General features: G+C 38.9%; 1 protein-coding gene across 5 annotated transcripts in view; it reads left to right on the top strand.

Annotated features, from left to right (window-relative positions):
* The window catches only part of VPS8 (VPS8 subunit of CORVET complex), a 391,603-nt gene that overhangs the window by 178,110 nt on the left and 200,666 nt on the right, over positions 1–12,827 (top strand). For all 5 annotated transcript variants that reach the window (XM_060298321.2, XM_060298320.1, XM_030861612.2 and 2 more), the window contains one exon: positions 10,097–10,143. In XM_060298321.2, the coding sequence (XP_060154304.1) occupies positions 10,097–10,143 (47 nt within the window). The remainder of the gene's footprint in view (positions 1–10,096; positions 10,144–12,827) is intronic.

Here is a 12,827-nt window from a genome sequence, read left to right as displayed (position 1 = left end):
TTAAAAAAAATAATCTCAGGAAAGTTTTCTTGAATTAAGTCTTAAACTATTCATTCTGTTCTGTTGTTTTAGTTTTCTTTTATTCTTTATTATTATTTTTTAACATCTTTATTGGAGTATAATTGCTTTACAATGGTGTGTTATTTTCTGCTTTATAACAAAGTGAATCAGTTATACATATACATATGTCTCCATATCTCTTCCCTCTTGCATCTCCCTCCCTCCCACCCTCCCTATCCCACCCCTCTAGGTGGTCACAAAGCACCGAGCTGATCTCCCTGTGCCATGCGGCTGCTTCCCAATAGCTATCTATTTTACGTTTGGTAGTGTATATATGTCCATGCCACTCTCTCACTTTGTCACAGCTTACCCTTCCCCCTCCCCATATCCATTCTCTAGTAGGTCTGTGTCTTTATTCCTGTCTTAGCCCTAGGTTCTTCATGACCTTTTTTTTCTTCTTAGATTCCTTATATATGTGTTAGCATATGGTATTTGTTTTTCTCTTTCTGACTTACCACACTCCACATGACAGACTCTAGGTCCATCCACCTCACTACAAATATCTCAATTTCATTTCTTTTTATGGCTGAGTAATATTCCATTGTATATATGTGCCACATCTTCTTTATCCATTCATCTGATGATGGACACTAGGTTGCTTCCATGTCCTGGCTATTGTAAATAGAGCTGCAATGAACATTTTGGTACATGACTCTTTTTGAATTATGGTTTGCTCAGGGTATATGCTCAGTAGTGGGATTGCTGGGTCGTATGGTAGTTTTATTTTTAGTTTTTTAAGGAACCTCCATACTGTTCTCCATAGTGGCTGTATCAATTTACATTCCCACCAACAGTGCAAGAGGGTTCCCTTTTCTCCACACCCTCTCCAGCACTTATTGTTTGCAGATTTTCTGATGATGGCCATTCTGACAGGTGTGAGGTGATACCTCAATGTAGTTTTGATTTGCATTTCTCTAATGATTAGTGATGTTGAGCATTCTTTCATGTGTTTGTCGGCAATCTCTATATCTTCTTTGGAGAAATGTCTATTTAGGCCTTCTGTCCACTTTTGGATTGGGTTGTTTGTTTTTTTGTTATTGAGCTGCATGAGCTGATTGTAAATCTTGGAGATTAATCCTTTGGCAGTTGCTTCATTTGCAAATATTGTCTCCCATTCTGAGGGTTGTCTTTTGGTCTTGTTTATGGTTTCCTTTGCTGTGCAAAAGCTTTGAAGTTTCATTAGGTCCCATTTGTTTGTTTTTATTACCATGTCTCTAGGAGGTGGGTCAAAAAGGATATTGCTGTGATTTATGTCATACAGTATTCTGCCTATGTTTTCCTCTAAGAGTTTGATAGTGTCTGGCCTTACATTTAGATCTTTAATCCATTTTGAGTTTATTTTTGTGTATGGTGTTAGGGAGTGTTCTAATTTCATACTTTTACATGTACCTGTCCAGTTTTCCCAGCACCACTTATTGAAGAGGCTGCCTTTTCTCCACTATATATTCTTGCCTCCTTTATCAAAGATAAGGTGACCATATGTGTGTGGGTTTATCTCTGGGCTTTCTATCCTGTTCCATTGATCTGTATTTCTCTTTTTGTGCCACTACCATACTGTCTTGATTACTGTAGCTTTGTAGTGTAGTCTGAAGTCAGGGAGCCTGATTCCTCCAGCTCCATTTTTCGTTCTCAGGATTGCTTTGGCTATTCGGGGTCTTTTCTGTTTCCATACAAATTGTGAAATTTTTTGTTCTAGTTCTGTGAAAAAACGCCAGTGGTAGTTTGATAAGGATTGCATTGAATCTCTAGATTGCTCTGGGTAGTAGCGTCATTTTCACAATGGTGATTCTTCCAATCCAAGAACATGGTATATCTCTCCAACTATTTGTATCATCTTTAGTTTCTTTCATCAGTGTCTTATAATTTTCTGCATACAGGTCTTTTGTCTCCTTAAGTAGGTTTATTCCTAGATATTTTATTCTTTTTGTTGCAGTGGTAAATGGGAGTGTTTTCTTGATTTCATTTTCAGATTATTCATCATTAGTGTATGGGAATGCCAGAGATTTCTGTGCATTAATTTTGTATCCTGCTACTTTACCAAATTCATTGATTAGCTCTAGCAGTTTTCTGCTGGCATCTTTAGGATTCTCTATGTATAGTATCATGTCATCTGCAAACAGTGACAGCTTTACTTCTTCTTTTCCGATTTGGGTTCCTTTTATTTCCTTTTCTTCTCTGATTGCTGTGGCTAAAACTTCCAAAACTGTGTTGAATAAGAGTGGTGAGAGTGGGCAACCTTGTCTTGTTCCTGATCTTAGTGGAAATGCTTTCAGTTTTTCACCATTGAGGACGATGTTGGCTGTGGGTTTGTCATATATGGCCTTTATTATGTTGAGGAAAGTTCCTTCTGTGCCTACTTTCTGGAGGGTTTTTATCATAAATGGGTATTGAATTTTGTCGAAAGCTTTCTCTGCATCTATTGAGATGGTCATTTGGTTTTTCTCCTTCAGTTTGTTAATATGGTGTATCACATTGATTGATTTGCATATATTGAAGAATCCTTGCATTCCTGGAATAAACCCCACTTGATCATGGTGTATGATCCTTTTAATGTGCTGTTGGATTCTGTTTGCTAGTATTTTGTTGAGGATTTTTGCATCTATGTTCATCAGTGATATTGGCCTGTAGTTTTCTTTCTTTGTGACATCTTTGTCTGGTTTTGGTATCAGGGTGATGGTGGCCTCATAGAATGAGTTTGGGAGTATTCCTCCCTCTGCTATATTTTGGAAGAATTTGAGAAGGATAGGTGTTAGCTCTTCTCTAAATGTTTGATAGAATTCGCCTGTGAAGCCATCTGGTCCTGGGCTTTTGTTTGTTGGAAGATTTTTAATCACAGTTTCAATTTCAGTGCTTGTGATTGGTCTGTTCATATTTTCTATTTCTTCCTGATTCAGTCTTGGCAGGTTGTGCGTTTCTAAGAATTTGTCCATTTCTTCCAGGTTGTCCATTTTATTGGCATAGAGTTGCTTGTAGTAATCTCTCATGATCTTTTGTATTTCTGCAGTGTCAGTTGTTACTTCTCCTTTTTCATTTCTAATTCTGTTGATTTTAGTCTTCTCCCTTTTTTTCTTGATGAGTCTGGCTAATGGTTTATCAATTTTGCTTATCTTCTCAAAGAACCAGCTTTTAGTTTTATTGACCTTTGCTATCGTTTCCTTCATTTCTTTTTCATTTATTTTTGATCTGATATTTATGATTTCTTTCCTTCTGCTAACTTTGGGGGTTTTTGTTCTTCTTTCTCTAACTGCTTTAGGTGCAAGGTTAGGTTGTTTATTTGAGATGTTCCCTGTTTCTTAAGGTAGGATTGTATTGCTATAAACTTCCCTCTTAGAACTGATTTTGCTGCAACCCATAGGTTTTGGGTCATCATGTCTCCATTGTCATTTGTTTCTAGGTATCTTTTGACTTCCTCTTTGATTTCTTCAGTGATCACTTCGTTATTAAGTAATGTATTGTTTAGCCTCCATGTGTTTGTATTTTTTACAGATCTTTTCCTGTAATTGATATCTAGTCTCATAGCATTGTGGTCGGAAAAGATACTTAATACGATTTCAGTTTTCTTAAATTTACCAAGGCTTGATTTCTGACCCAAGATACGATCTACCCTGGAGAATGTTCCATGAACACTTGAGAAAAATGTGTATTCTGTTGTTTTTGGATGGAATGTCCTATAAATATCAATTAAGTCCATCTTGTTTAATGTATCATTTAAAGCTTGTGTTTCCTTATTTATTTTCATTTTGCATGGTCTGTCCACTGGTGAAAGTGGGGTGTTAATTCCCCTAGTATGAATGTGTTACTGCTGATTACCCCTTTTATGCCTGTTAGTATTTGCCTTATGTATTGAGGTGCTCCTATGTTGGGTGCATAAATATTTACAATTGTTATGTCTTCTTCTTGGATTGATCCCTTGATCATTATGTCCTTCTTTGTCTCTTGTAATAGTCTTTATTTTAAAGTCTATTTTGTCTGATATGAGTATTGCTACTCCAGCTTTCTTTTGATTTCCATTTGCATGGAATATCTTTTTCCATCCCCTCACTTTCAGTCGGTATGTGTCTCTAGGTCTGAAGTGGGTCTCTTGTAGACAGCATATATACGGGTCTTGTTTTTGTATCCATTCAGCCAGTCTGTGTCTTTTGGTGGGAGCATTTAATCCATTTACATTTAAGGTAATTATCGATATGTATGTTCCTTTTCCCATTTTCTTAATTGTTTTGAGTTTGTTATTGTAGGTCTTTTCCTTTCTTGTGTTTCTTGCCTATAGAAGTTCGTTTAGCATTTGTTGTAAAGCTAGTTTGGTGGTGCTGAACTCTCTCAGCTTTTGCTTGTCTGTGAAAGTTTTAATCTCTCCATCAAATCTGAATGAGATCCTTGTTGGGTAGAGTAGTCTTGGTTGTAGGTTTTTCTCCTTCATCACTTTAAATATGTCCTGCCAGTCCCTTCTGGCTTGCAGAGTTTCTGCTGAAAGATCAGCTGTTAACCTTAGGGGGATTCCCTTGTGTATTATTTGTTGTTTTTGCCTTGCTGCTTTTAATATGTTTTCTGTATTTAATTTTTGATAGTTTGATTAATATGTGTCTTGGCATGTTTCTCCTTGAGTTTATCCTGTTTGGGACTCTCTGTGATTCCTGGACTTGATTAACTATTTCCTTTCCCATATTAGGGAAGTCTTCAACTATAATCTCTTCAAATATTTTCTCAGTCCCTTTCTTTTTCTCTTCTCCTTCTGGGACCCCTATAATTTGAATGTTGGAGCATTTAATGTTGTCCCAGAGGTCTCTGAGACTGTCCTCAGTTCTTTTCATTCGTTTTTCTTTATTCTGCTCTGCAGTAGTTATTTCCACTATTTTATCTTCCAGGTCACTTATCCGTTCTTCTGCCTCAGTTATTCTGCTATTGATCCCTTCTAGAGTATTTTTAATTCTATTTATTGTGTTGTTCATCATTGCTTGTTTCCTCTTCATTTCTTCTAGGTCCTTGTTAAATTTTTCTTGCATTTTCTCTATTCTATTTCCAAAATTTTGGATCATCTTTACTATCATTATTCTGAATTCTTTTTCAGGTAGACTGCCTATTTCCTCTTCATTTGTTAGGTCTGGTGGGTATTTGCCTTGCTCCTTCATCTGCTGTGTGCTTTTCTGTCTTCTCATTGTGCTTATCTTACTGTGTTTAGGGTGTCGTTTTTGCAGGCTGCAAGTTCATAGTTCCCATTGTTTTTGGTGTCTGTCCCCAGTGGCTAAGGTTGGTTCAGTGGGTTGTGTAGGCTTCCTGGTGGAGGGGACTAGTGCCTGTATTCTGGTGGATGAGCCTGGATCTTGTCTTTCTGGTGGGCAGGTTCACATCTGGTGGTGTGTTTTGGGGTGTCTGTGGCCTTATTATGATTTTAGGCAGCCTCTCTGCTAATGGGTGGGGTTGTGTTCCTGTCTTGCTAGTTGTTTGGCATAGGGTGTCCAGCACTGTAGCTTGCTCGTCGTTGAGTGAAGCTGGGTGATAGTGTTGAGATGGAGATCTCTGGGAGATTTTCACCATTTGGTATTATGTGGAGCTGGGAGGTCTCTTGTTGACCAGTGTCCTGAAGTTGGCTCTCCCACCTCAGCGGTACAGCACTGACTCCTGGCTGGAGCACCAAGAACCTTTCATCCACACGGTTCAGAATAAAAGGGAGAAAAAATAGAAGGAAAAAAAGAAAGAAAGAGGATAAAATAAAGTAAGCTAAAATAACATAAAGTTATTAAAATAAAAATAAGTATTAAGAAAAAAAATTTTTTAAGTAAAAAAAAAAAAAAGGACAGACAGAACCCTAGGACAAATGGTGAAAGCAAAGTTATACAGACAAAATCTCACACGAAGCATACACATACACAGTCACAGAAAGAGGAAAAGGGGAAAAAATAATATATCATGCTCCCAAAGTCCACCTCCTCAATTTGGGATGATTCGTTGTCTATTCAGGTATTCCACAGATGCAGGGTACATCAAGTTGATTGTGGAGATTTAATCCGCTGCTCCTGAGGCTGCTGGGAGAAATTACCCTTTCTCTTCTTTGTTGGCACAGCTCCCAGGGCCTCAGCTTTGGATTTGGCCCTACCTCTGTGTGTAGGTCGCCTGAGGGCGTCTGTTCTTCGCTCAGACAGGATGGGGTTAAAGGAGCCGCTGATTCGGGGGCTCAGGCTCACTCAGGCCGGTGGGGAGGGAGGAGTACGGATGTGGGGAGAGACTGCGGCGGCAGAGGCCAGCGTGACGTTGCACCAGCGTGAGGCGCACCGTGTGTTCTCCCGGGGAAGTTGTCCCTGGATCCAGGGAACCTGGCAGTGGCGGACTGCACAGGCTCCCAGGAGTGGAGGTGTGGATAGTGACCTGCGCTTGCACACAGGCTTCTTTGAAGCGGCAGCAGTAGCCTTAACGTCTCATGCCCGTCTCTGGCGTCCGCGCTTTTAGCCGCAGCCCGCACCCGTCTCTGGAACTCCTTTAAGCAGCTCTCTGAATCCCCTCTCCTCGCGCACCAGGAAACAAAGAGGGAAGAAAAAGTCTCTTGCCTCTTCAGCAGGTCCAGACTTTTCCCCGGACTCCCTCCCTGCTGGCCGTGGTGCACTAACCCCTTCAGGCTGTGTTCATGCTGCCAGTCCTCTCCCTGCGATCCGACCGAAGCCCGGAGCCTCAGCTCCCAGCTCCCGCCCGCCCCGGCGGGTGAGCAGTCAAGCCTCTTGGGCTGGTGAGTGCCGGTCGGCACGGATCCTCTGTGCGGAAATCTCTCCGCTTTGCCCTCCGCACCCCGGTGGCTATGCTCTCCTCCGTGGCTCCGAAGCTTACCCCCTCTGCCACTCGCATTCTCCGCCCACGAAGGGGCTTTCTAGTGTGTGGAAACCTTTCCTCCTTCACAGCTCCCTCCCACTGGCGCAGGTCCCGTCCCTATTCTTTTGCCTCTGTTTTTCTTTTTTCTTTTGCCCTACCCAGGTACGTGGGGAGTTTCTTGCCTTTTGGGAGGTCTGAGGTCTTCTGCCAGCGTTCAGTGGGTGTTCTGTAGGAGTTGTTCCACGTGTAGGTGTATTTCTGATGTATCTGTGGGGAGGAAGGTGATCTCCGCGTTTTACTCTTCCGCCATCTTCCTAAATGCCCTGTTTTAGTTTTCTTATTCAGGGATTCTAATTACACATACATTGATGCTTTCTCTTTCTCTTCCTCCCCCTTTCCTCCCTCTTTCCCTCTCAGCTTTCTCCCCCCAATTCTCTGCAAGCTGCATATCACCCATTAGTGTGCTTACGATCTAATGAGGAAGATAAAACACCATCTTTCTAAAGATCCCAGTGATATCCTAATTTATAAATAAAATAAAACTTTCATATCTTATTCATTCTCCATGCTGTATTAAACAGCGATGATCACTCCTTCCTTTTTAAAATTCTGTATCCTGTAGATATCTATGATTGTGTGGTCTTCTGATTTTTAAACCTTTGTGACTGTTCCTGAGTTGGATTTTGTTTCCATCCTCTGACCATATCATAAATATTGGTCTTCCTCAAGATGTAATCCACTGTTCACTGATTTTTATCTTTATTATCCCTGGCCAGTTTTATTCATATACAATATTTCCTTTCATGACTTAGAAGTGTGTAATTCTAACCCAGATGTTTCAGATTACTATATCCAGTTTCTTACTATTCAATATCGAAGTAAAGATGTTCCTCAGAGCTATGACAGCCCAAACTATGTTTAGCTTCTTCCTTCTAACACCTCCTCCCATATTCCTTATTTCATTTCATGAAATCTTCATCCAGCCATCACTCAAACTAGAAATTTAGGAGTTTCTTAGACTCCTGCCTATGCCTTCCAACCCATAACCAATCTGTCACCAACCTCTACAGTTTTACTTTATAAACAGTGCTTGATTCTATCTGCTGTTTTTTATGCCTACTCTCACTACCCTAGTTTGGTCTCCTGTTTCCATCTTGGACTACTATACTAGCCACCTATCTTCAGTCTTGGTTTTCCAGATCCTCCCATCATAGAATCAACAGAGTGATTTGTCTACATGTATTAATCTGATGGTTACACTCTCCATTATCCCTATAGTATATCCTTAGTACTTACTGCTAGGATAGGCACTTAATTCCTTATTTTATGCCTTTAATAATTCTAAATATACTTTAATAATTTCTCCCTGATAATTATAATATTTGAAGTTTTCGGGGTCTCCCCTGCTGTTTGTAGTTTCTGCTGACATTAACTTATGGTATGTTATTTCATGAGGTGCTTTAAACTTTTTTATTTTGGGCACATCTTTTGGGGGCTTTATCAGGAGGTCTTATTTTGCCTGTTAAGCAAAGCACTGTTAAGCACTGTTAACTGTTAAACACTGTTTCTGGAATTTTTTTCTTTCAAGTGCTCCAGGAGTATCCTTTTTTAAGGATCACCTTTTGTGTTAATTTCTTGGCCTGATTATTCCCATACTGAGGAGATAGTGTAAATTCAAATCCCAAATCCACCTGTGGGCAGCATCTTGATTATAGATTCTTGGAGAGTGCAGATTTATTCCCACTGAGTCCAGGCAGAGACAGACAACCTTTCTTGTTAGCTTCCTATGCATATAGGCAGGTTTTTTTGTTTTTTCTAATTGCCTTTCACTAAGGAGACACCTTTCAAGAATCCTGTTTTTAGGAGGATCTTTGCTTTACTTCCTTATGTTGCAAAAATTAAGGCCTCAGTTTGTTTCTGGCATTAAAACCCAAGCTCTTATATGAACAACAAATTTATAGGACAGTCTCAGTGATGGCTCAGGGCTTATTGCTTTAGTTTGCAGTTCCTTTTTCAATTTTAAACCCTGGGTATTGCCCCTAGTTTTTGGGGAGCTCAGCTGTGTATTTTAAAGAGTGTTTGTTAAATTTCCTCAGTATTTCTAGGTTTTTTCTCTGCAGATTATTTGTCCCTCTATATGTATTCTCATTCAGGGTTGAGACTTTTCAAGTCTATGGTTTTAGTTCCTGTTTTTGAAGTACCTAAGTAAGATTATAAATGTAGTCATGAGGAATATTGATAAATAAAGGAAGCAGGATGGATGGGCAGGGTTAGCCTTTTAGGATTATAGGTCCTTCTGCTTACTTCTCTCTCAGATAATAGTGGTTCCTCAGGTTTTGTTCTTTTTGTCAAAGAAGTGTTAGCATGTGGTATTCTCTTTCACATAATGTCTTCTCCCTCCTGATGGGATATTCTTCTGCCCAGAACCTAAGCCTTCCAGGATTTTTAAAAGGAAACCATTGCTCTTCAGCTAGCAGAAAATGAAAGAGTACTGCTGAAATCTAATGCTTGGGTACTTGACAAGTTCTAGTCATAATAAGCTACTGCTCCTCCCTCAAAGTGTTTCTCTTGAAAAAGGCCAAAATTATGGGTTGCCATTCGTTTGATATGAGTCTATACATGATGAATTTAAAACAGTCAAAATGTTATGAAACTGAGAAATTAATCAACCTTAAAGTAGCTGGTTTGGAGGATTGTGACAAAATATGGACAACCTTAATCACCTGAGCCACCAATGGGACCAACTATATTATATTATCAATTTGATATATTTTCTTTACAAAGTTGTGAGATAAATACGTATTTTTCACGTAATGTTTCTTATAATGTTGTAAACTCTTTATAAACTTGTAATATCTACATAATATTTAAATAGCAAATTTACTTAACTGTTTTCCCATGTTGTGTATTTAATTTCAATGTCTTCCTCCCTTCCCCCTCCTTCTCCTCTTTCTTCTATTATAGAGCTGCAGTGAATACCTTAATGCATTACATTTTTTTTCCTTACTAAATGTATTTAGGATAAATTTCCAGATAGAATTACTGGGTAAAAGTGTTTTCACATTTTTAAGGCTTTTGACACAGAGTGCCAAATTGCTTACCAAAAGTATGGTACAAAGTTATATTCTCCCAACAATCTAACAGTATCTGAAGCAGACTACTTTCATTATGTGTTGTGTCTAACCAGGGGGCCATTGGACAGAGATGTGGTGCTGATGCTTTCTTTACGGTTTCTCTACAGGATATGGTGCCCATCATAGTTGATTACTGCCTTCTGCTGCAGCGAAAGTGAGTATACATTGCCTGTCAGGTTCAATTATTTTGAGTCCAAGTTGCGTCTTGCTTATATTATAGCAACAATTTACTACTATGAATTCTATGAATTTGACTCAGTAGGTTATTTTAAAAAATGAATTTACAGAAATTTGATTCTTTAAGAATTTTCAGTCCATTTACCTAATAAAATTAACTTGTCCAATATAGATTTATCATCTGTGTATTTATGTGGCAGGATAGTGGAGGTGAAGAACATAGCAAAAGAGCAATACTTAATCACTTAAAGATCTTAAAAGTGTATGATTCATGCATTATATATATATGCTGTCTTATGAACCATCACTAAAACACAATATTTCATACCACTCAAAAAAGGAAAGATTTATTGTGCTTCTTTTTTAAGAGCCTCTTCATTTAAAGGAAATCACTGTAAGTAAACTCTTGATTAGGGTCTGTTCATTTAAATTGTAACTACATAAATTAACCAACCTGTGCTAGTTCATAATTTTTCACACTTACAATAATAGTTAGCTTCCTACATGCCAGGTATTGTTCTAAGCACTTTAATTTATCTATTTTTTATAACAACTTATTTAATTTTTATAACAGTGAGGTAGGTATTATTGTTGTCTTCATTTTACATAGGAGGTTCAAGAGGCAGTATGCGATGAAGTAACTTGCCAAAACTTGCTCACACTTTTTTTGAGGAGCAAAGGTGGGATTCTAATGCAGGCAGCCTAGCTCTTGGGTTCTTGCTCGTAACTACCAGATCGTATCGCTTTTTCAGTGGTGAACAGCTGTGAGGATCCAGTGCAGATACTCCCCAAACCCTCTACAACACTGTCTTGACTCCTGAATTTATGTCTATTCAGGTTTGCCTAAATCATATAAGGTTGGATCATACTTAGAAAGTATCAGTGAAGGTTATCAAGAGGGCACTTATTTGCTATGTCAGACCTTCAATTAAATCACAAAGAGCTCTAGCTTCTGTTTACTTAGGGCTCAGATGCATTCCAGTGTTTTAGCTATAGTGTTACCTGTAATTACCCAGTGAAATATGTTGTCTTCATGGTTGGGATGTTGTTGAAAACATGGTTTTATGTTACACATTGTCTTCTTTTTTTTTTTTTTTTTTGCGGTACGCGGGCCTCTCATTGTTGTTGCCTCTCCTGTTGCGGAGCACAGGCTCCGGATGCGCAGGCTCAGCGGCCATGGCTCACGGGGCCAGCCGCTCCGCGGCATGTGGGATCTTCCCGGACTGGGGCACGAACCCATGTCCCCTGCATCGCCAGGTGGACTCTCAAACACTGCGCCACCAGGGAAGCCCCAACATTGTCTTCTTTATGAGGGCCCAAGGAAGAAATTTCTCTCAGGTGTTAGTACCAGAAATACTTTTGCATCTTCTGAACAGCTAACTCACTTTTAGCTGATGGACAGGGAATTGTAAAGCTAATTATTGTTTTCTGGGGAGCTAAGAGCCATGATATACTAACCTCACCCTAGTTCTTAACTTAGTTTTCTCTTCAGCTCATGTTTTACACTTACACTTCCTTGTTATTTGTCTTATATTTTTTAAAGCAGCCTCAATAGTTTATGGATTAGTTTTACATATTTTATTTCATTTAATCCTCATAATTACAGTGTAAGAGAGGTAAAGTTAAGGAAATTGAGATGTAGTGATATTTCTAATACTAATAAATGCTGGGACCAACCTAAATCTTCAAGTTGAGATAATATAAATGAGATAAAATAAAATACCTAAGAGATTAAATTTTTTTTAGAGTAAGAAAGCATATCTTTATAAAACAGATTATTTCTACCTAAATGGTACCTGGCACAGAGTAGCCTGATGGTTGAATTAATGAAGTAATTCTGCCTCTTGGTTTTCAGGGTGACTTGTGATCATTAACTTGAAATCTTGAATACTCTCACAGTGAGATAAAGTTGAAATGACCCGAGCAGTTGTAAGATGGATTATATAGGGAAAAAGAAAAAAAAAAGGGGGGGTTTTTTCTTTCAGAAATATTTTATGTTATTCCCCAAAATGTTCCAGGGATAAGTTTTTCTTTTCTTATATGACTTGAAAAGGAAATATTTCCAACTTTATTTAATCTATTGACTGGCTGAGAATGAAGTAATTTCTTTATTAAATCAGAGCATCCAACATAGAAGACAAGATGTAGTCTAGATTATCACCAAATTAGAATCTATTTATTATTTCTTCATTTTTATCAGTTTCTTTCTTTCCTTTAATTTTTCGTGACTCCTTAGCATGTTTTTTCCTGGGCTGTGTCTGAAATGAGTACAATATTTGTTTTGGAGGTCTCAGAAATACCAGCAGTCATAGTATATCCCTGACTACCAAGGGGAAGGGAGATCTCAAGGGTCCTTTTCTGAGCTCTTCTTGGTCCTTTTCTCCTTCCTTCATCCAGTCATACACACGTACTCCTAGATCCAGGATTGGATATTTTTCCTGGACCATAGTGCAAATAGTATGGCTTCCTTCTCTCTTGACTGTTTCTGAAGGCTGAAGACCAGATTGTACTAGATCCTGCTTCTGCTTAGGAGAAGTTCCAACATGTGTGTTCTTACTCTCTTTCCCCTCCTGGTCTCTTTCCCCACTTTTTCTACTCTCTGGGTTCCAGTAGGGGCAGAAGGGACAGGGTAGTGTCCTCAGCAGTATAAGAAAGTTTGAG

The sequence above is a fragment of the Globicephala melas genome, chromosome 4, assembly GCF_963455315.2.
Source record: "Globicephala melas chromosome 4, mGloMel1.2, whole genome shotgun sequence".
Lineage (NCBI taxonomy): Eukaryota > Metazoa > Chordata > Mammalia > Artiodactyla > Delphinidae > Globicephala > Globicephala melas.
The sequence above is the reverse complement of the archived record's forward strand: the minus strand, read 5'-3'. Positions and strand labels throughout refer to the sequence as shown.